At 41.4% G+C, this 21,156-nt stretch overlaps 1 protein-coding gene across 4 annotated transcripts in view; it reads right to left on the bottom strand.

The window, feature by feature from the left end:
- Positions 1 to 19,305, bottom strand: part of deaf1 (DEAF1 transcription factor) — a 20,036-nt gene extending 731 nt beyond the window's left edge. Inside the window, exons 1-13 of one of the 4 annotated variants that reach the window (XM_034685710.1) lie at positions 18,872 to 19,305; positions 16,581 to 16,678; positions 16,310 to 16,436; positions 16,049 to 16,198; positions 15,490 to 15,629; positions 14,710 to 14,775; positions 14,556 to 14,588; positions 13,628 to 13,672; positions 12,693 to 12,816; positions 10,878 to 11,027; positions 859 to 1,154; positions 657 to 779; positions 294 to 380 (exon numbers count right to left, since the gene is read on the bottom strand). In XM_034685710.1, coding sequence (XP_034541601.1) covers positions 294 to 380; positions 657 to 779; positions 859 to 1,154; positions 10,878 to 11,027; positions 12,693 to 12,816; positions 13,628 to 13,672; positions 14,556 to 14,588; positions 14,710 to 14,775; positions 15,490 to 15,629; positions 16,049 to 16,198; positions 16,310 to 16,436; positions 16,581 to 16,678; positions 18,872 to 19,064 — 1,632 coding nt within the window. In that variant the 5' untranslated portion in view covers positions 19,065 to 19,305. Of the gene's footprint in view, positions 1 to 293; positions 384 to 656; positions 780 to 858; positions 1,155 to 10,877; positions 11,028 to 12,692; positions 12,817 to 13,627; positions 13,673 to 14,555; positions 14,589 to 14,709; positions 14,776 to 15,489; positions 15,630 to 16,048; positions 16,199 to 16,309; positions 16,437 to 16,580; positions 16,679 to 18,871 lie in introns of all 4 variants that reach the window. The other 3 variants (XM_034685709.1, XM_034685711.1, XM_034685713.1) reach the window with 3 other exon arrangements.
- Positions 19,306 to 21,156: the final 1,851 nt, after the last annotated feature.

The raw sequence follows: 21,156 nt of genomic DNA, 5'->3' as shown, positions 1-21,156 counted from the left end.
AATGCAGCTGTTATATTACTAAGTTAGATGTGTGTTGGTTAGAGGAAGGGGTGTGACGTCTGTCCTGTTGCCGAGATCACAGGTGGAGTATCTTGGCTTCACTTCTTTGCAGTGGGAGGAGGTGGAAGTGTGCCGTTTCCATTGACCTAGCTCTTAACGGCTACATCTGATGAAAGCTAAAAAAATAAAACTGATCCTGTTTCTCTCACGTCTTTTTTTTATGAGAGGTTCACAGTCCTCTGACTCTCTGCCTGCACACTGATAGACAGATGAAATGAATCCATGAGTCTTACCTTCCTCTGACAGAAGGCGGAGCAGTAGTTGACCTTGTGACAGCCGGTGCACTCGTTCATCGCCACCCGGCCGCAGTTCACACACATCTGCTGCAGATCAGACACAGGTGAGCACACATGAACACACAGGAGGACAGAGCAGAGAGCAGAGAGCAGAGAGCAGGAAGCAGGAAGCAGAAGTTTCTCCACTAGGGGTGTAACGATTCATCTACGACATCGATGTATCCATTTATATTCCTACGATCCGACTACATTGATCTGTGCTCGGCAAGTTGGCCTTCCGGACGACATACATCGATCTAACATTGTTTTAAAAGTGTGTGTGTGTGTGTGTGTGTGTGTGTGTGTGTGTGTGTGTCTTACATTGATGATGATCTCTGTGATGTCAGCTCCTCTTTTGGACTCTGAGTCGTCCGGCTGCTGGAACGTGATCTGGTTCTGAAACGTCTGACTGAGACCGACCTGTGAACACACGTTTGAACCCCACTGTGACCGTGTCAGAGAGGTGTCATTCTTACATTCAAATCTGAGGTTAATGTTTGAATCTGAGTCCACGTGTTCTCACCTCCTTCCTGCCTCCCTGACCTTTGACCCCCGTCATATCCCCCGAGTTCTTGGCCTGCTCGATCAGCGCCTTCAGCTGCTGTACGTTGCTCAGCAGCGTGTTGGACAGCTCCTCCAGGTACAGCCAGGTGTTTTTCTGCCCCTCGCTGATTGCTGTCGGCCCCGCCCCCATGACGGGCCCCACCTCCAGCCCGCTCACCAACCCCCCTGACGGAGACGCCGCTGATGAAGCCGTCACCGTCATCTTGGCCTGAATGGGCTGAGGCGCCACAGCCAGCGCCGGCAACGCGGTCAACACTGAGGAGGAGAAGAAGAGAGAGGATAGGAGGATTTACTAAACAAACATCCTGATGTGTTGAGGAAGAATCCAAACGAAGAACAGAGACCATCAATGAATCGGTAAAAAGTCGACTGTGGTAATAAATCAGAGCAGTCGACTTTTTCTTATTTGGACTCCATTTGCACGTCAAATTTAACCCCCTGCTGGTCATTTGAAGGAATGCACGTCGAATGCACTTTAAAGCTGGGGTTGGCAGTCTCGGAAAACTAGCATGAATTTAATGTAGCATTTCCTCATGACTCCGTCTAACCCCTCCCCTCCTCCCTCAGAGCTCCTCCAAAACGACGCCCCCCCCCACTCACATGCACGAGCGCCGCTGACTTGCGACCATATGATGGTGACTGATTCAAAACCGGTCCTCACCAAAACATTCTCATAGTGAAAGTTAAAAACACAAACAAACATGGCTGCTGTTAGCACTCACAACTGTCATTCTAGCATTATCCAGTTGTACTGGTGACATGATATCAGGAGAAAAGTTATAACACACATATAATACTGTAACAACTCTACTGTTTGTTAAACATGTTCAGTGTAGATGCTCTTAATTCCTACAGTGTTGACGGTCAGTGAAGGCATCAGGAGAGGTGTAGAGTGTGTGAGCGGGAGAGAGGAGAGACAAGAGGAGAAGTTCTTCATTCATTCAAACATTGATTGTTGCTTTGTTGGTTGGCGTGATCACGGCCGACAGTGACCGGTTATTAAAGATCAACGTGTTCACCAATCGGCTCGTCATCCCTACAGCGTCCGGACGGACGCTACAGTACATCTACATTTTCTGTAGGACTTATCATTCATTCTTCTGCTTGTCAGAGCCCCCGTGGTGAGAGCTTTTTAGACTCTGATCCGGACTACAGTCCTGAGCACAGCACCACATCGGGTCAGAGGGGACAGGCCCAAGGTGGAGCGAGAGGGGCAGTCAGTAGAGTCAGGGGAAGCAGAGGCAGGAGACGGAGACTCAGAGTGCACGCCGGGGAAATGTACGCGCAGGAGGCGGGGAGAATGACAGGACGGGATTTGAATGGGTTAAAATTTTGGCACCCAAAAAAGGCTGATTGGTTGGTGTTTTCCCAGGTTTACTCCGGCTGTAGATAGCAGCTTTTCTTCGCTCTTTTTTAAGAACACATTATGTATTGATTACCATCAGGACATAAAGATCATTTTAACCAGTATAACAAAAAGTGGATCTAAATCTGACTACCAACCCCAGCTTTAATGAAGCTATACAAAGATTGAAAGAGTCGTTATTCTCCATATTGTCTTTGATAATTTCCCTAGCTTCATCCTGTTCTCCACGATCAAGGTTTTACAGGCCTCGAAATGCGATCACCTGCACATTTCACCCATTTAATTTTAATTCCTGTTGCATACATACACCTGGATGAGGAGCAGTTAATGTGAAGTTACCTGTATGATACCTCCTCATATCACAAAAGAAGCCTACACCCTTGGGGTGTAATGGTACAGTAAAATTCCAACTATTGTCTCGACAAACACAAAGAATCGGATCGGGACTCGGTATCGGCATATATTCAATATTAAGACTTCTCTGGACCTGAGCCCGTTTAAGATGAACCGAGGGGAAGTGGAAAACTGTCCTGTGGTCTGATGAATCAAAATCTGACATTCTTTTTGGAAATCATGGACGCTGTGTCCTCGTCTCTAAAGAGAAGAGGGACAACCCGGCTTGTTCTCAGCTCACAGTATGAAAGCTAAATGCGCATAATTACCAAGACACCTGAGCAGTGTTAATTTCGTTAACGAAATTATGACGATAAATGTTCGTCAACGACTCATTCATGACTGAGTTCTTATCTGAGGGGCTCAGTGTTAGCTTGGTCTCTACCTGCAGCAGGTGTGCTTTATGAACCAGCTCTCCTCACCTCCATGCATCTGTCTCATCTTCATTGAGGATTTTTACCCCCGGTGTGTGTTAGTGACAAAGACACAACCGGGGGGGACGTCTGTTGAATATTTTTATTTATTTAACCTTTATTTAACCAGATAAGTCCCATTGAGATCAAGACCTCATTTTCAAGGGCGACCTGGCCAAGAGGTCAGCAGCACACGTCAGAATAAATGGCACAACTCAACAACATGGAACATATATGCAGACAGTATGTAGAAGCAAACAATAATATTTTTAAAAAGTGCAACTTATTTTCAAGTAAAGTGCAGTTTGTGAGTATAAAACAGCATTTAAAAACACAGGCACTGTTCTTGGGTCTGTCTTTCATTTAAGATAGACTTAAAGGTGTCCAGAGAGATGAGATCCGACAGATTCAAGTCCTTCTGGAGTTTATTCCAAGCAGTAGGAGCAGCAAAACTGAACGCTGTCTTACCAAACTCTGTCCGAACACGGGGAACACACATCCGCAAAGTGTCGCAGGAGCGCAAGGCATAGTGACTTCCTGATCTCTAAAGATAAACACATAAATACATTGGGATCAAGCCAAGTAGACATTTGTAAATTAGATGAAGCCAATGTGTTTGCCTGCGCACACTCAGGGATGGCCAGTCGGCTCTGACATAAAGCTCACAGTGGTGAGTGAGGCGTTTGCAACCTGTGACAAACCTCAGTGCGCAGTGATACACACTATTTAAAGACAACAAACATTTAGCCGAGGGTTTGATGTGGTTGCCGCTCTCACCGTAAAAAGCTCCTCGTCTACAGTGTGGATATGGGACTCCACACCTCACTCTTATATACTCACAATTGTCACTATTTACTCAATCACATTCATTTACTTAATCATATTATATCATATTAATTTTACTCATATAGCCAAATATACTAATCATCACGAGTGTTTAGATACAAATATAGCGTGTACTGAAACCATGCAGCTTGGCACCACGGAGAACTGAGACCTGTACAGTATTGAGGCCTCGGTCACCCTGAACATCTGAGAGAGTGGAAAAGTACTGAGAACCAAAGAACGCCATGACTGCATGTCTGGATAGCGGAAAACCATAACAACAAGAAGGACCTGAAGGTCGTAGTCACAACGACATATTAAAAGTAAGACGTAATGTAGCCAAAAACAGGAACCAGGGCCTTGGGAGAATTCCATGCATCAGCAGACATAGGTTCAGTATCCCAGAAATTAAGGGGGGCAGGTGGCAGACCACACGTAGCTGATGTGCATTGGTGAATGATGAGAGAACGTTATCCTTGAGGGTAGACAGGAATGTGTGTGCGCTAACTGTCACGTTTCAGGACAACTTCTCAGGCCTGGAGGAGTATGATGGGAGTCAGAACGAGGAGGACGTGGACGCGCCTCGGGCCAATGAGGGGGAGGCAACGCCCTCAAATTATGCACAATTCAAATTCATCCTATGTGTTAATAAATACTGGGTCAGGGAAAAAGTAGTCAGTTCAGACTTCGCGAACTGAACAGCACTGTTGTTGATCAGGGACACGATAGTCAGACCCAGAGCTCTGTACACTTTGCAATTTCTACTGGTGTTTAGAATAAAGCTGATTTTTGAAACTTCAATACCTCCTCCTATTTTCTTCATCAAACGAACACTCGAGGAGGTATTGAAGTTTCAAAAATCAGCTTTATTCTAAACACCAGTAGAAATTGCAAAGTGTACAGAGCTCTGGGTCTGACTATCGTGTCCCTGATCAACAACAGCTTGATTTAATCCAGTTTGGTGAAACATCAGACACATTTAGTAAGTTTGGATCAACTCCTCGTCATCAAAGATGCAGATGCATTTCAGAGTGCCGTGAACTGACTGACTGTCCAGAGCGCCTGTCACTGCAGGTGCATTCAAGGACCGTCGTAAATGTGCAATACAGTCCTTTCATGGCATTTTTGCTGTGAGTCAAGAGAATCACAAGTGGTCACATCAAGAATGTTTTCTTTAGATTATTTTGTAGGGCCAGGCTGAATTATTTAACTTCAGATATTACACAGGCTGTTGATGATTTTAACACTTAGTATAACCCTGATACCGGTATCTGATCGACTACATGAATTATTTAAAGAGTGAAGATGTTTCTGCAAAAATCAAAGACTAACATGTTTTGAGTTTCAGCCGACTAAAACTAGACTAAGACTATAAAGGGCTGAAAAGACTAAAATGTGACTAAAACTAACAGGCATTTAATCTAAAGACTAAGACTAAATCTAAAATAGACGTTCAATCTTCATTAAACATCAGATTTAAATGATTCTGTTTTTATGAACATCTTGCAAAGTGTCCCAACTTTTATGGAAATAGGGTTGGGATTAAAAAACCCAAGAACTGCCCATCAGTGGTGTTATTATGCTTGTATCTGATCATGGACTAATCTGCATATTTTGCTGACCTCTGATCTTTTAATTTTTCACCTTGCTGCAGTGACGCTCAGGTGTACTTTGGATCCTTCACATCACTGTTGGGTGTGGTGGTTCAGTAAAAATACATCCGTTAGAACCGCCTAATAAATATTTAAACACCCGGTTCACATGTGGATATCATGCAGCGGCAGCACTCCTGTGCTGACAGCTGAAGTGACGCCTGCTGTGAAACTTCCTCAGGTTCTTTTTTTTTTTGGGTCCTTCAGATGTTTAAAGTAAAAGTGAAGCATGCAGCATCGAAGTGAGCAGGAGGCCCAAACTGAACTAAGTGTGTCTGTGCATCCTCCATACATCCACACCTGACCTACATACATGCAGCTATAACGTCTGCACAGAGATCCACTGAGAACACACGAGTCCAGAAATAACCGGACATCCATCTCAAGCTCTGATTCGTCCTCGGGGGACACGGCGTGTGCTCTGGCAGGTAAACGGAGGTCTGTTTATCTCATTGGTATTCATCTTATTATCACTTTAACTGAACTCTTGCTTTTCAAATACTGAAAAAAATCAGGTTACATATCCTACAAAGACACTGCTTCGTGACGGACACAGCTTTGAACATTATCTTGAAAGACTTGGTAAGATTTTTGGTCGGTACCAAGGACGTTCTTTTCACCGGGGAATAACTGTTTTCCAACTTCAGGTTGAAACGTCGAAAATATCTTTCTCATTTTCTTTGTTCAGACCTCGGTGTGATTTAGTTTTTGGCACATCCAGACTGATTTCTGAAAGCTCTGATGGCATAAAAACTCATTTAAAAGGAACCAAAGAGATCCAAACTAAGGATACTGTCATGAATGAAAAGTGGGATGTCAAAAACATTTTTTGTTTGTTGAAATAAAAACAAAAACGAGGCCAGAGTCCTCACAGAGACCAAAGAAGTCTTTATATGGAGTCCCTGTGTGTCAGAGAAAAGACTTTAAAACACTACTGCTGGTTTATAAAGCGCTGAATGCTTACACATATTGATCTTATCATAACATCAAACATGACAGCTTAATTCAACTGTGTTAAAGTAGGCTAGACAGTTATCATTAACTGCCAGTGTAACAAACTATTTCTAATAGTTGCAACATTATCTATTAAAATCACTGAAATCATTTCCAAATCAATATTTAGTGCAATATTATGCATTACATACGTAGCCATGTAATAACAGGTGACGTAGCAACCTGCTCCCTATACATCACCCCTCCTCACATATTCATATATTTAGAGGGATGATGTGTAGAGTTTGGATTTGTTGTGTTTTTCTGGAACACATCATCACCTAAAACTGTAAAACAAACACACACACACCTACACACTTATACACACATACACAGACACACATACACACACACACAGAGGCCCAGAGTGCTTAATTAACCTCAGGCTGAAGGGCGAAGAGACAGCGCTGACAGCTGGATCACTGAGCTGTGTGTGTGTGTGTTGATCAGCAGTTAGATTGAAGCATCAGCGTCTTCAGCCCTCACGCTGAATGACAGATGATCTGTGTGTCATGTTGATTGTCTGTCAGCTGATTGAAACTAGAATTACTCAGCCCAGAGGTAAAAATAAACATGATTAATAATTCAGTTTTTAGTCCCTGACTCTGGATCCGTCAGTCAAAGAGAAGACGTGAGAAGAGGCGGCGGATCTCTCATTGGTGCCTTAAAGAAGAGGTTACGATCGGACAGAGAAATCAGGACAGTGAGTGTGTCACAAACACAGCGCCTGTCTCTCCTGAGAGCTCATTACAGGTGGGCCTCAGCCAATCAGGAGGCAGCTGTGGTGCTTCCCTAATGCGTGATAGGATGACGGATAGGCTGCAGGTTTTTCAGGGGTGCAGGGCATTGCTGGAGAGCGCTCTGCAGGAAGATTAAACATGTGGGACAAACAATGGACACAGAACGGGCTGAGATGAGGAAATAAAGACAGAGATGCTGCTTCATCGAGGGGATAACCGTCCACAGAAGCTTTTTAATCATGACTCTATCAGCTCTGTGTTTTATTTTGATCTGGCGCCGTCCTGTCTCTGCAGAGAAACACACAAACAGAGACATCCCTGCTGTAAATGCATTCATGCAGCTGTGATCTCTCCTCCTCTGATCCTACTTTGTTTTCATATTTTTTTTCAGGGGTGGAAAAAGTAATTTCATACCAATTTGGTTTTGATCATTGTGATGCACGAATTCATTAACAGCACGCCTCCCTCCCCAGTGACTCACAGGCTGGGAAAAATGGACCGCTGGTTAAAAAATTCAAAAGAGATGTGGAGGTAGAAAGAAACAGAGAGAGGCGGGGAGGCAGTGCCACAGACAACGCTTACTGGAACCAAAAGAAATACAATAAATGACCTTCACACTGAAACGTCTGCATCAGCTCACACTGCAGTGAGATTTTAAATCTGACTTCTTCATTATGAAGCTCTGACGTCTGACCTGAGATCTGAGGGAACTTGAGGTTATTTTAAAAGCTCCAAACATTTATTTTCTCTTGGGCTCCTGTGTGTGTGTGTGTGTGTGTGTGTGTGTGTGTGTGTGTGTGTGTGTGTGTGTGTGTGTGTGTGTGTGTGTGTGTGTGTGTGTGTGTGCTCGAGTAGGAAGAGGTCAGAAGGATGTGCATGTTTAGTGTTCAATGATGAAACATCGTCACTCTCGTTAGTCTGCACTTTTTTCACTTTTCATGCAAGAAAACACACAAAGAATGCTCTTAAAAACTGCAGTTCCTTGAGCGTCCACTAGAGGCTGGCTGCAGAAACACCAGAAACCACGTACACACTAGAGGCTGACATTTTTTCGGGAATCCCTCGCGATGGGAGTCAAATTTGTGGGATGGGACAGGAGTGAAAATCCACTCCTGTGTCACTCTCTAGAACACACCTAATCAAAGAAGACGATCTTTACAGCAGAAATAAACATGTTTACAGCCTGGTACAAAAAACTGTTTAGGTCTGAATAGCTCATTTCTCTATCAGCACACACTGTACGAGGGAAATTTTTTCATAACGCAGTAGTTTCAAAGATATTAAGATAACGGGTTTTCCATAATGAGAAACACGGCTGACTTGATTGACAGGAGGGAACACTGTAGCTGTTGGCGAGGAGGCTCAAAGCCCGCCTCTTTACGTCACACAAGCTCAACACAAGCTAGGTTGAGTTCAGCATTTCCAATATGGCTGCCGCCAACGTCAGATCAGATGGGTGACGTCACCAGACTCTGTGATCCCGTGTTTAAAAGGAGCTTACTTTTAAAAACACTACAATAAGGTGGAAGACAGGGACCAGATAGAGTCAGGGTAATGCAGACGAGTTTAGGGCTGTCAACGAATATTCTAAATTTGAATATATATTCGAATATTTAAAAAAACACGGAGATTTGATTGTGAAAATTAATATTCGACTGAGGAAAAAAAACACATCGGCGGCGGCTGCTTTGCGAGTGGGCGCACTGCATGACGGGTCAGGGACAGGTCACAGGAGTCACACATGCACAGAGTGAAGCAGACGGCAGAGAGAAATCTTTCCAACCCCGGATGGGTGACCTCTGAACGCATCTTTTCCTCCGCTGGGAATATAGTGAATAAAAGGAGATCGGGCCTCTTCACATGTGGACTGTCTGTTCGGCACTGGCCTCTTCACATGTGGACTGTCTGATCGGCACTGGCCTCTTCACATGTGGACTGTCTGATCGGCACTGGCCTCTTCACATGTGGACTGTCTGATCGGCACTGGCCTCTTCACATGTGGACTGTCTGATCGGCACTGGCCTCTTCACATGTGGACTGTCTGATCGGCGCTGGCCTCTTCACATGTGGACTGTCTGATCGGCACTGGCCTCTTCACATGTGGACTGTCTGATCGGCGCTGGCCTCTTCACATGTGGACTGTCTGATCGGCGCTGGCCTCTTCCCATGTGGACTGTCTGATCGGCACTGGCCTCTTCACATGTGGACTGTCTGATCGGCACTGGCCTCTTCACATGTGGACTGTCTGATCGGCACTGGCCTCTTCACAGGTGGACTGTCTGATCGGCACTGGCCTCTTCACATGTGGACTGTCTGATCGGCACTGGCCTCTTCACATGTGGACTGTCTTCTTCACGTGTGGACTGTCTTGTGTTTTTGGTAAATAACCTGTCAGGCCTAAGGACCCTACATTGACAGTGGACTAAAGAGCCCGACCATCAGTGACACTGGGATAAAATACAGCTTTTCCTCTTTTTTTTCATACAAGCGCCAAGAATGTAAGTGGACTACTCAATCACTGAATGAATCCTGCCTATATTAGGGACAAGAGTGGGGACCTTTAATTGCTCTCACAAGTCTTGTTCAGCACTCACTCAGTGCATTGTGCACAGAGAGAGGGGGGGCGAGCGAGCGAGAGGTCTATGGTCTTAAAAGTGTTACGGTTTAGACCATTAGGTCATTTACTTGTTTTGTAATGTGTAGGTATGTTTTAGTCATGTTATATCTTAAATAAAAATACATATACAAGTAGTTATGTCTCCTTGTATCAGTTTGTCCACCTGTTATTAACATATATAGATATTAGAACGGTTCAAACCTCTGGGGTTTTTTTTAGAGCGAATATTCAAACGTCATTTTGGAGCACTTTTGACAGCCCTACTGACGAGTTACTCTACTTGTGATGCTTTTCATGAAAAACCAACGATATACAAGATCCGTTTGGCTGAAGTGATAACAGAACCTGTGATCTTCATTGACCTACAGATTATACCCTCAAATAAAACTGTCAGTCTGCTCATCTCAAAATGAGATTGTAAAGCAAACATGGACCAAAGATGTTCTGTCAATGTTGCATTACACTTCACAAAATAACCTCCAGTTAATGTCTTTCTAATCAGACTCAAGTTGCAATACAACTTTAAAATCGCTCTCTTCAGAATCAGGGGAATGTTTAAGTTAATTACTGTAAAAATGTAATTAAATCCTGATTATTTCTCCCCCTTTATTTTAAATAACCTCCTAACAGTCCTGTTTCTCATGACCCCAGAGCTCGACTGACCTTGCAAAGAACAAACTCAGCACCATCAAGTGGAGTCAAAGTGCAACTGCTTTATGCAAGCACCACGAAGGATAAACTTCCACTTTCTCAGTGAGGGAGCAGTTTGTTTATCTGAACATGTTTATGTTTAGGGCCAGAGATTTAGACTGTTGTGATGTGTTTATTGTGGGGTAAAGATTGATATGATGCAGCTCTGACCTTGATCTCAGCAGCATAGCTCCTCCATGTCTGACCCTCACAAACAGCCCATAATAAACATCATCATGTATCTCAGTTGATGGATGGTATGACTGACAGAAGGCGATGAGTTAGGTACCTGCTGTGCTGGCGAACACCTCGCTCGGCGGTGATCCCTCTGAGATGATGGCGGCAGCGGCGGCGGCAGCAGCAGCAGCGTCGCTCGCAGGAGCTCGGTCGAAGGTCAAGGTGCCGGAGGTGGTGAACTGTCCTGACGGGGACACGGTGACTGCAGGCGGAGGACAGACTGTCAGACATGTTGGGCAACTTACTTTCTGTTTTCTGTTACTCATGGAAAGAAACTTCACAAAGGCAGCAACATGAATCTGACAGGTCATAAAATCAGGTGGAAAAGTGAAGATTAAGAAATAATAAACATTTTAAAAGTCCTCTTCCATAAAAGTGTTTTACCTCAATGGAAAAAAAACTTCATTTGTGTAAAAGCTAACACCATTCAAGCCACCTCACGGCCTTAGATCCTCAGGTGGGGCACTTTTGGTCGTTCCAAAGTCGAGGCTTGGGTCCAAAGGGGGTCAAACTGTCTCCATCAGAGCCCCTCGACTTTGGAACGACCTCCCTTAGGAGATGAGACTAGCAGAGTCAGTGACATCTTTTAAAGCTCTTCTTTTTTTTTTTTTTTGTATACTTTTTATTTAGTAGTTTTCACACACAAAAGAAACAACAAGGAAACAAAACAAGACAAAACAAAGACGTGGCAGCATGTCAGCATTGGATGAGCTTTCTTACATATATATAAGACTATCTTCTGTCAGTAAACAGCTCATTTTTAGCCCCTTTATGAGTATAGGATCTGATACCCAATGCAGAAACACACTTTAAATAAAATGTACAAAGAGAAAAATCTACAAAGTCAACAAGAATAAACAGAGAAGAAATAAAGAAACATATAAAAAAAATTACTAATAAATAAAATGAAATAAAAAACATAAATGAAATTTAAATCAGATTTGATTTAGGCCTGGATCTGTCTTTATTATATATATATATATATATATATATATATATATATATATATATATATATATATATAAAGCTCTTCTTAAGACCCATTTTTAGAGACTTGTTTTTATGTGACTTCATCCTTTTAACAGCTTTATTTTTATTTTTTATCCGACTAATTACCTCTTTTAAATTTTATTTGATTATTTATTTTTTCATTCATTATTTTAATGATCTTAATTTAGCCTCTTCCATTTTCTATGTTCTCTGATGAGATGTTGTCCTTTTATTTTCATTTTTTATTCAACTAATTAATTGTTTTAATTTAATTGTTTTTAATATTTATTTTTTAATGTATAATTGTATATTTTCTATTTTCTCCAATGTGATATTATGTTCTTCTTAAAAACTTTTATTAAACTGCCTTTATTTATTTATCTATTTTTATTTGTTTATTGTTTTTTTTTATAATTTATGTATTTTTTAAAAAACCTCTATAACAATAATTTATTGGTCTATTGCCTCACCACTCTAATGTGTTTAATTTGTGTTTATTCTTTGTGTTGAATTTTGTTGTAAACATTTGTTCTTAAAGGTGATATATAAATAAAGTTATTATTATTAAATCTTTTTATAAATGTGTTCAGTTTTATAATAATTTGAGATGGTTGGTGGCAAAAAGAAGAGCCTCTCACTGCAGCTGTTACAACTAGTTTCACTACTGCAGTCTGAAGGAACCTGCAGGAACTTATTGGTACCATTTTGGTCATTTAACCCCAAAATGTATAAAAACAAGACCGTCTTTGCTTAAAACTTCTTAAAGCTACACACTGTGACACTGAATGTATTAAATAAACTGATTTGAATGACACAATCTCTTCTGTTTGTGACACAGAGGCTGAAGTCCACATCAGACTGAGGTCACCTGACTTACATGTGGTCCCCGGCGTCAGGGTGATGTTTTTGGTGGTTGGAAGCTCCTTCTTAGGTGGGGTGATTAGAGGCCCGTTATCCTTCTTCCGCCTCTTATACGGGACGAAGAGGCGAACTGGACCAGTCTGACAGGAAACACAGAGACGTGTTGTGATGAACATAAAGTGAGACAAACCCCAGTTGTGAATACTTTGATTAAAAACTTGATTAAAGACAGTTACAGCTTCATTATTAGGCCAAAGAAAAGAAGTCATCTATTTTCTAAGGAGAGGAATCATCTACCAGTCAGAGTCCGGGAGGCAGACACCCTCTCTACTTTTAAGAGTAGGCTTCAAACTTTCCTTTTTGATGAAGCTTATAGTTAGTGCTGGATCAGGCTTGGACCAGCTCTTACTTATGCTGCTATAGGCTTAGACTGACACACTGGGATCCTGTCTTTCCCTCTCTCTGCCTGTCTCTCACTTTAACTCTTCCTGTCCCATTAAAGTCACTAACCATAGACCTTTCTGGAGTCCCTGAGCTCCCTTGTCCCGTAGGTTCCTCTGGATCTCTGCTGCTGTGGACGTGCCAGACTCCAGCTGCTACAACTACTACTATCCGTCTCCCCACTATCATCTCTCTCTCTCCTCATCTCCCTCTATCCCTCTCTCCAACACGGTCTCAGCAGATGTGTGTCTAACATGAGTCTGGTCCTGCTGGAGGTTTCTGCCTGTTAAAGGAAGTTTGTCCTTGCCACTGTAACTTGCTAAATGCTGCAAAGTGCTCTGCTCATGGTGGATTAATATGAGATCAGACTGAGTCCTGTCTGCAAGATGGGACTGGATCTGATCCGGTCTTGATGTCGGGTCTAGACCTGCTCTGTTTGGAAAGAGTCTTCAGATAACATTTGTTGTAATTTGGCGCTTTATAAATAAAGATTGATTGATTGATATTTACCATACTGATGCTTTCTGTCACCAGAGTGTCTCCATCCTTCAAACACTGCAGAGAAAGAAGCAGAAGAAACATTATTATCTCTTGTATTCATGAAAGAAGTCAAGAGAAATACAGAGAGTGATCGTTGAGTTAACTAAGACTCATTTCTTCTTCTGAAAACATGTTTTTTTTATTCTTTCCCAGCAACAAAAGACGATTACATAACATGTGGCTCCGTCCTGTGCTGTGAAAGAAGAAGATTACACAGTTAAGCCCTGCAGAGATTTCCACTGGTGCTCTGTTTATCCACAAATGCATCTCCAGGCTTTTTTAAGTGAAGCCATAAAACTGAAATAATGTCTCTCATACAAAGTACTTTAACATCTGGGAAATAAATCTTCGCTTGTTGGGACAGATTAGCTTTGGATACTTTGAACTCTGCAATTAAATGTTCCAGATTGTACTTGTCATGATTGTGTGGCCCTTTTTTGGGAGAACTTTTCTAACTTTATGTTTATGTCTGTTTATATATGAGATTTCTCTTTCTTAACACAAGACACAAACATCCAAACAAGTCTGTATGAACACACTTGAACACTTTCTTAATACTTTAAACTTAGATTTGAATTTTCCTTCTTCTTTTGACAAGTTTTTGTATTTTAGGAGCAGAGCGTTAAAGCCTTTCTTTTAATTCTATCTATTATAATGTCATTTTTTGGACTTTCCTCAAATGCTTCACATCCCTAAAATCAGTCCAACCTCCAGGTACTGTAAGGTGTGGAAGATATCCTAAGCTGAGCTTAATTTAAACAGCATATTACAAAGATAATCTCCCGCAGCGCCTGAAATATTCTCCTCGTGTTCTACACAGTGTGTAAAGTAAAGACAGCATCATCAAACAAACAGAAAGAAACAGAAGAAGAAGAAGAAGTGTTTGAGACTGGAGTACCCATGAACTTGGAGGTCTTGATTCACTCTGTGTCTGGAAAAAAAAAAGGAGTGAAAACTGTTCAGTTTGAAAGCAGAGCAGGTCATGTCTGAATGTTTGAGCTCTTCTTCCTCCTCCTTCACTCCTCTGGAGATATAATCTGTTCAGGACTCACCGCTGTCAGGTCATCGCAGCAGGCTGCACAGGTACAGGAAGCAGCGTGGGGGTTGAGAATACGCTCCTACACACACACACACACACACATACACACATACACACACATTCACACACATTCACACAGACACATACACACAGAGTTAATCTGCTAATAAAGTTACCTCCAGCCTTCTTATCAGAATCAGTCAGTTTCTGTGCACACTGTTAAGGCGTCAGTCCTGCAGTAATAATAATAATTATAATAACATAAAATAATAATAATAATAATAATAATAAACATAAAAGTTATAAACATAATATATAAATTATAAAAATACAATATAAAAATATAAACATATAAAATATAAATATATAATAATATATATCTTAAAAAATATATAAATTATAACATGTCATAAAATATAAAAATATAAATTATAAAAATATAAACACAAAATATGAAAATATGACATAAAATATTGACTTATGAAACATGAAAATATAATAATATAAACATTTTAAAAAGATAAGAATATAGGCATAAAATATAAAAAATAATCATAAAATATAACAATATAATATATAAAATATCAAAATATAAAGATTAAAAATACTAGCATAAAATATAAAGATAAAATATAAAGACATAAAAATACAAATGTATAAAATATAAATAAATATAAATATATAAAATATTATAAAAATATATAAAGACATAAAATCCTAAAATAATACAATTATAAAATCCTGCCTGAATAAGAATAATAACCTCTTGATGAAAATACATGTATCGTTGTACCTGGATGAGGCAGAGCAGAGGTCTCCCTGCGTATCTGATGCTCCTCTTCCAGTCTTTGCTGCTCGCTCTTCCTGCCACACCTTCGAACTCAGTGGGAGTGTACCACTGCTGGTTGTGTCTGATGCAGCGACCTTTTCCCCCTGAACACACCACGGAGGAGTCAGTTCAGGTGATCACAGGCAGTGGATTTAATCCTCACGACTACCAACACTACTGTACGGTGAGCTGAACTCAACTACTGTAGAGGTAGCTGGAGGGATGACTAGAACAGGAGGAACTAAAGAGAGAGCTACACATCTTCATGGAGAACTGTGCATTGCTGATCACACGGGAAGGCAGTTTAAATCTGGTTCTCTCTGCAGTTATGAGTCCAGTCTTTTGAGCCATAGGAGAGGACCTCTGAAGCCAGGTTTACTCTGGTTCAGAAGGAGGTCCAGCTAAACACTCATAGAAACTATACTGACCAGGACCAGGCTGTATGGTTAGGTTCTAGATTTGATTAAATCCCCTTTATGGATCAGGAAATACGTCTGCTTTATTCTGCATCTCTGCTCATCACCTGAGCCCAGTCGGGTCTTGAAGAGGACTCCGCTAGTGTTCCTGCAGCGGACCGGCAGCTCGTTGTTGTAGACCGAGGGGTCCCAGTTGTATTTGGAGCAGGAGTCTTTGTCCTGGGGTGGAGTCAGCGGGGTGGGCGGAGTCTGTGAGCCTGAGGGAGACAAAGCAGGATTGCACCTCACTGTCCTTCAAGTTCAGGTTTGCTAATATATTATATACACATGTACACAAACACAGAGGACACACAAAAGCTAGCATGCACCTGACGCGATGGCAGCAGCAGACTTGAGGCCAGCAGCTTCCACGATGCTGCCGTCGGTGTGGACCACGATCAGAGTCGCTTTCTGGGTACCGAGACCTTCACTCAGCTGGAGGGTGGTCCTCCCACTCTGTGAGACACACACACACACACACACACACACACACACACACACACACACACACACACACACACACACACACGCACTGGTTAAATGCATTTCCTTAGAAATACAGAACCAGCATCTATTAGCCAATGAGAGTGTGTTAGTCACCAGCATGTGCTCAGGGAGGCTTCCTGATGTCGCAACAGTTGTGGTATAGGCGTTGTCATCCGCTGAATGAACATCTCCCACCGTCACAGATGTCACCTCTGATCAACAAGAGAATAACATATACTTTACTAACACACACATCACTGTACAGTTACCTTTAGAGAATCACAGCAAACTAATACAAGATGATATGATGACAGTACTGTAGGCTACACAATATAGGAAACAATAGCTTATCCATTATTAATAATAATAATAATAATAATAATAATCAATGAATCAAATACACCATGTTTTAACAATTAAAAGCTATTATTATATTATTATTATTTTCCAGGGATAGACATAACCTTTCCAGTGATATTTGATTCTGTTGCATTCATTTTAAAAGTTACACCTAATATTTGATACTTTATTGAGAGTGGTTAGGATTAGTGACTGAATTATGTGTGAGTACTAATCAAGGGAATAGCTCCCTCGGCCGGTGGTGAAGCTTTCAGCAGTGTGACTGCCCCCTGGTGGCTGGCTGCAGTATAGGTCAAAAAATCCGTCTCCTCCATTCATTTGAATGGGGGAGCAGTCAAACTTTAAAAAATAGATACACGTGGTACGAATGTTTCTCCCATCCGTATGCTGTGGTGATATGTAGTTAGTATTTGACTGTTTTGTGTCCAAGGCCTCTTTTTCCTGAAAAGTTTCTTATTCGTTAGTTATTAGAGTTTAAAAAACAGGGTTTTACTTCCTGTTTCCTTTGATTCACAGCCGCCGTAGAACGAAACTTCAAAGGGCACACAGCGTCTTGTGACACTACACTGTAGGGCGGAGCTTATTACGGTGGGTTCACAGGCTCTGGCTGCACAATGGCGGCGCCCAGGAGCGGGATTTGTTGGCATGCAGAGTGCTTACAGTTTAAACTCTAAGGACTGACAGCTGCTTCGTGATATTTAACAATGCCAAATTAAACAGAAGCTTCTCACTTATATATCTGGATTATTTCAGCCAAAACATGTACATTAAATTATAAATACTGTCTACAGAGCTTAAAATCACAGAATATTTGAATGGGGTTTGGTGACAAAAGTATTTTACTTCCAAACCACATCAAAACAGAGGCAACAGTTTAATACTAAGAGGTCTGTTTAATCTTATGTGAGATGTCCCCAGGCCAGACACTCAAAGTTGGCAACCCTGACATATATCATGCCCCCCATACAGGAGTCTGTGCCTGGGCTAGGCCACCCATTCTCAAAGGAATGGGAACGCCCCTGCAGGTGGGCTAACTTGTAGATAGCAGAGCTCTTACAGGTTAAATTATAAGGATTGATAGCTGCTTCATGATATTAAACAATGCCAAATTAAACAGAAGCTTCTCACTTATATATCTGGATTATTTCAACTATAACATGTACGTTAAATTATAAATACTGGCAACAGCTCTTAAAATCGCAGAATATTTGAATGGGGTTTGGTGATAGAGGTATTTTAGCTCCAAACCACATAAAAACAGAGGCAACAGTTTTTATTCCTTGGCTTTCAACCCTGCAGGAGACTCTGCTCCTGTTTTAGTGTTTTATTGTTTGTTTTTATTTATTGTCTATATTGTTTCATTATCCTGTGTTTAATTGTTTTTATGCCTGCGCTGTTTGTCTATTTATGTACAGCACTCTGTTCCGGCTGTGGTCGTTTTAAAGTGCTTTATAAAGAAAGTTGAGTTGAGTTTAATACTAAGAAGTCTGTTTATTCTTATGTGAGATGTCCCCAGGCCAGACACTCAAAGTTGGCAACCCTGACATATATCATGCCCCCCATACAGGAGTCTGTGCCTGGGCTAGGCCACCCAGTCTCAAAGGAATGGGAACGCCCCTGCAGGTTGGCTAACTTGTAGATAGCAGAGCTCTTACAGGTTAAATTATAAGGATTGATATCTGATTCATGATATTTAACAATGCTGAATTTAAGAGAAGCTTCTCCTTTAAACATCTGGATTATTTCAACTAAAACATGTGCATTAAATTATAAACACTGGGAACAGATCTTTAAATTGTAGAACATTTGAATAGGGTTTGGTGATAGAGGTGTTTTATCTCATATAAGCAGAAGCCACTTTAAACACTAAGAGGTCTGTTTACTCTTATATGAGGTTAATTTAATCAGATACATGCGTCCTCTCTGTCTCATGGACTTAAAGCTTATATTTATATATGCTATCACTATGATCCCCAGTGTTTGTGTTTTTGCGCCCCCCCTCCGAGCAGAGGCCCGATCCTCCTGAGACCTAAAGCCCGCCTTGCCTGCGAAAGCCGCCTCGGCCTCGTCCGGGTTCGGCAGGGACTCGGCTCCCATGTCGATGTTTCCCGGTTCGGCCATCACGGCCATCGTGGTAACTTCGGCCTCCGATTCGGTATCCGAGTCCTCCACCGGCTGCATGCCGAGGGGCGGTTCAACCAGCCCGAGCGCCTTCGTGGCCGAGTCCGCTTCGTCCATTCTTCCGGCAAAACGACTAGAGCCGAATTTAAACGAGTGGCTGCGGGGGGAGAGAGCGCGAGCCGACCGACACCGCACCCGGTCCAGAGAGAAGAGGGACAGCTGAGGTGAAAGATAATCCTTCAATAGAGAGAGAGAAGTCCAGAAACCAGGAGAGCTGATCCAGAAGAGGTCTGCAGGCTGCTGCTCGGCTGTTTGGGTTTCATGAAGTCTGGGATGCGCCGGAGAATGCCGAGAGAACACGAGAGAACACGAGAGTCCCCGCAGCGACACCCAGCGGCCGAGGGGGGTAACTACAGGGAGGCACCTCTCTGCCTATGGGAGGCACACATACAGATACAGATCACATTTAAACAATCATTTCTTACACAAATTATTTTAAAAGTCGATCCAAAAAAAGTAGACCACATCACTCCAGTTCTTGGATCTCTACACTGGCTTCCTGTCTGTCAGAGAATAGACTTTAAAATCCTGCTGATGGTTTATAAAGACCTGAATGGTTTAGGCCAGGGGTGTCCAAACTTTTTTCAAAGAGGGCCACATATGATGTTGTCAGAATACCTCAGGGCCAGTGGCTCCTACTGTGACTTAGGAATCCTAAAAGTTATATATGAAATCTCTATTTAATAACAATTATTTAAAAAATGTTCTCAATAAAACAGTAACTAGGTAGTCCTCAGTTCTCCACAAGCCATGTACACATTAGCAAACCTTACCTTCTTCTGGGGGGAAATGTTTTTCATTAGGGTCGGGCAATGTGGGAAAAATATCGTCTCATTATTGTTCTATGGCAAGACCACGATGTGGATTTCATCACACTTCTTTTTCATGTTGTTTTTAAGACTTTTCTGACCAGCAGACAACATTTTAAGAACTAAATCATTATTTTTTGATCCTCTTTTATTTCTTCTGAACTTTTAGTGTTCATCAAGAACATTTTCACATCATGAATTTGAAAACCTGTCAGCTTTAAGAGTTCTTGTGTTTCTTTTTTTATTGCCGTCTTGCAGAATTCCCTGTGCTTTGGCTTTTATACAAGTAGTCCATATGAAGCTTTTTGAGATGTTTCTGGATTGACTTTAGTTTTGTTTGTGCGCTTGAAAGAAACTGCAAATGTACAGATTCAGAAGGTGATTAATTTCTATGCTATAACTAACTTTTTTAAGATGGAAGCTTGGGGCCATACATAAATGGACCTTGGGCCGCTATTGGTACTTTGGACATGCCTGGTTTAGGCTGATCTGCTGCTACTTTATGAACCACCTCGACCTCTGAGGTCATCAGGTAATGGTCTGCTTTCAGTCCCTAGAGTCAGAAGGAAACATGGTGAAGCAGCGTTTAGTCATTATGCACCACATATCTGGAACACACTCCCTGAAAGCTGCAGGTCTGCTCCAACTCTCACCTCTTTTAAATCAAAGATTAAGACTTTTTTATTTACCTCTGCCTTCCTATCTTAGCTCATTTTAACTCACTTTGAATTAAAATTTGAATGTAATTTTTTATATATTTCAAATTTTCCTTTTCTTTTCTGTTTAATTCTATTTGTCATTTTAATTATGTTCTTTTATGCCTGTCTGAATGTCTCCAATGCTTTTAATGTTTTAATGTAAAGCACATTGAGTTGCCCTCCTGTATGAAATGAGCTATACAAATAAAGCTGCCTTGCCTTGCCTAAAAACTCACAATTTCACTCCGTAAACTTGTCATTGTTGTTTCATCTTCTTACTACCTTTATTCTCATTTTACTTTTCATCCTATTTTATTTTCCTTTAATTGTTTTACTCTCTTAATATCTCATTTACTGCCTTTATGCTTTTATTCATCTTTATTTATTTATTCATTTGCTGCTTTTATCTCTTTTTTTGTTTTCACTTTTTTTTATTGTCTTAATTTATTCTATTTTAGTTTATTTTATCACTTTTTATCTATATTGATGATTTCATCTCTGTATTGCTTTTATTTCACCTTATTGTTTTTACCCCTCTTTCAGTGCTTTATTTCTTTCTTGGTCCCTCTGGTCTCAGTTCATATCGTTGGTTCTTGTGTTGCCTGTAATAATGCCTGTGTGTTTGTTTATTATTATGTGCCC

Source organism: Notolabrus celidotus, chromosome 6, assembly GCF_009762535.1.
Source record: "Notolabrus celidotus isolate fNotCel1 chromosome 6, fNotCel1.pri, whole genome shotgun sequence".
NCBI lineage: Eukaryota > Metazoa > Chordata > Actinopteri > Labriformes > Labridae > Notolabrus > Notolabrus celidotus.
Note: the sequence above shows the minus strand (reverse complement) of the source record. Positions and strands in the feature narration are given on the sequence as shown.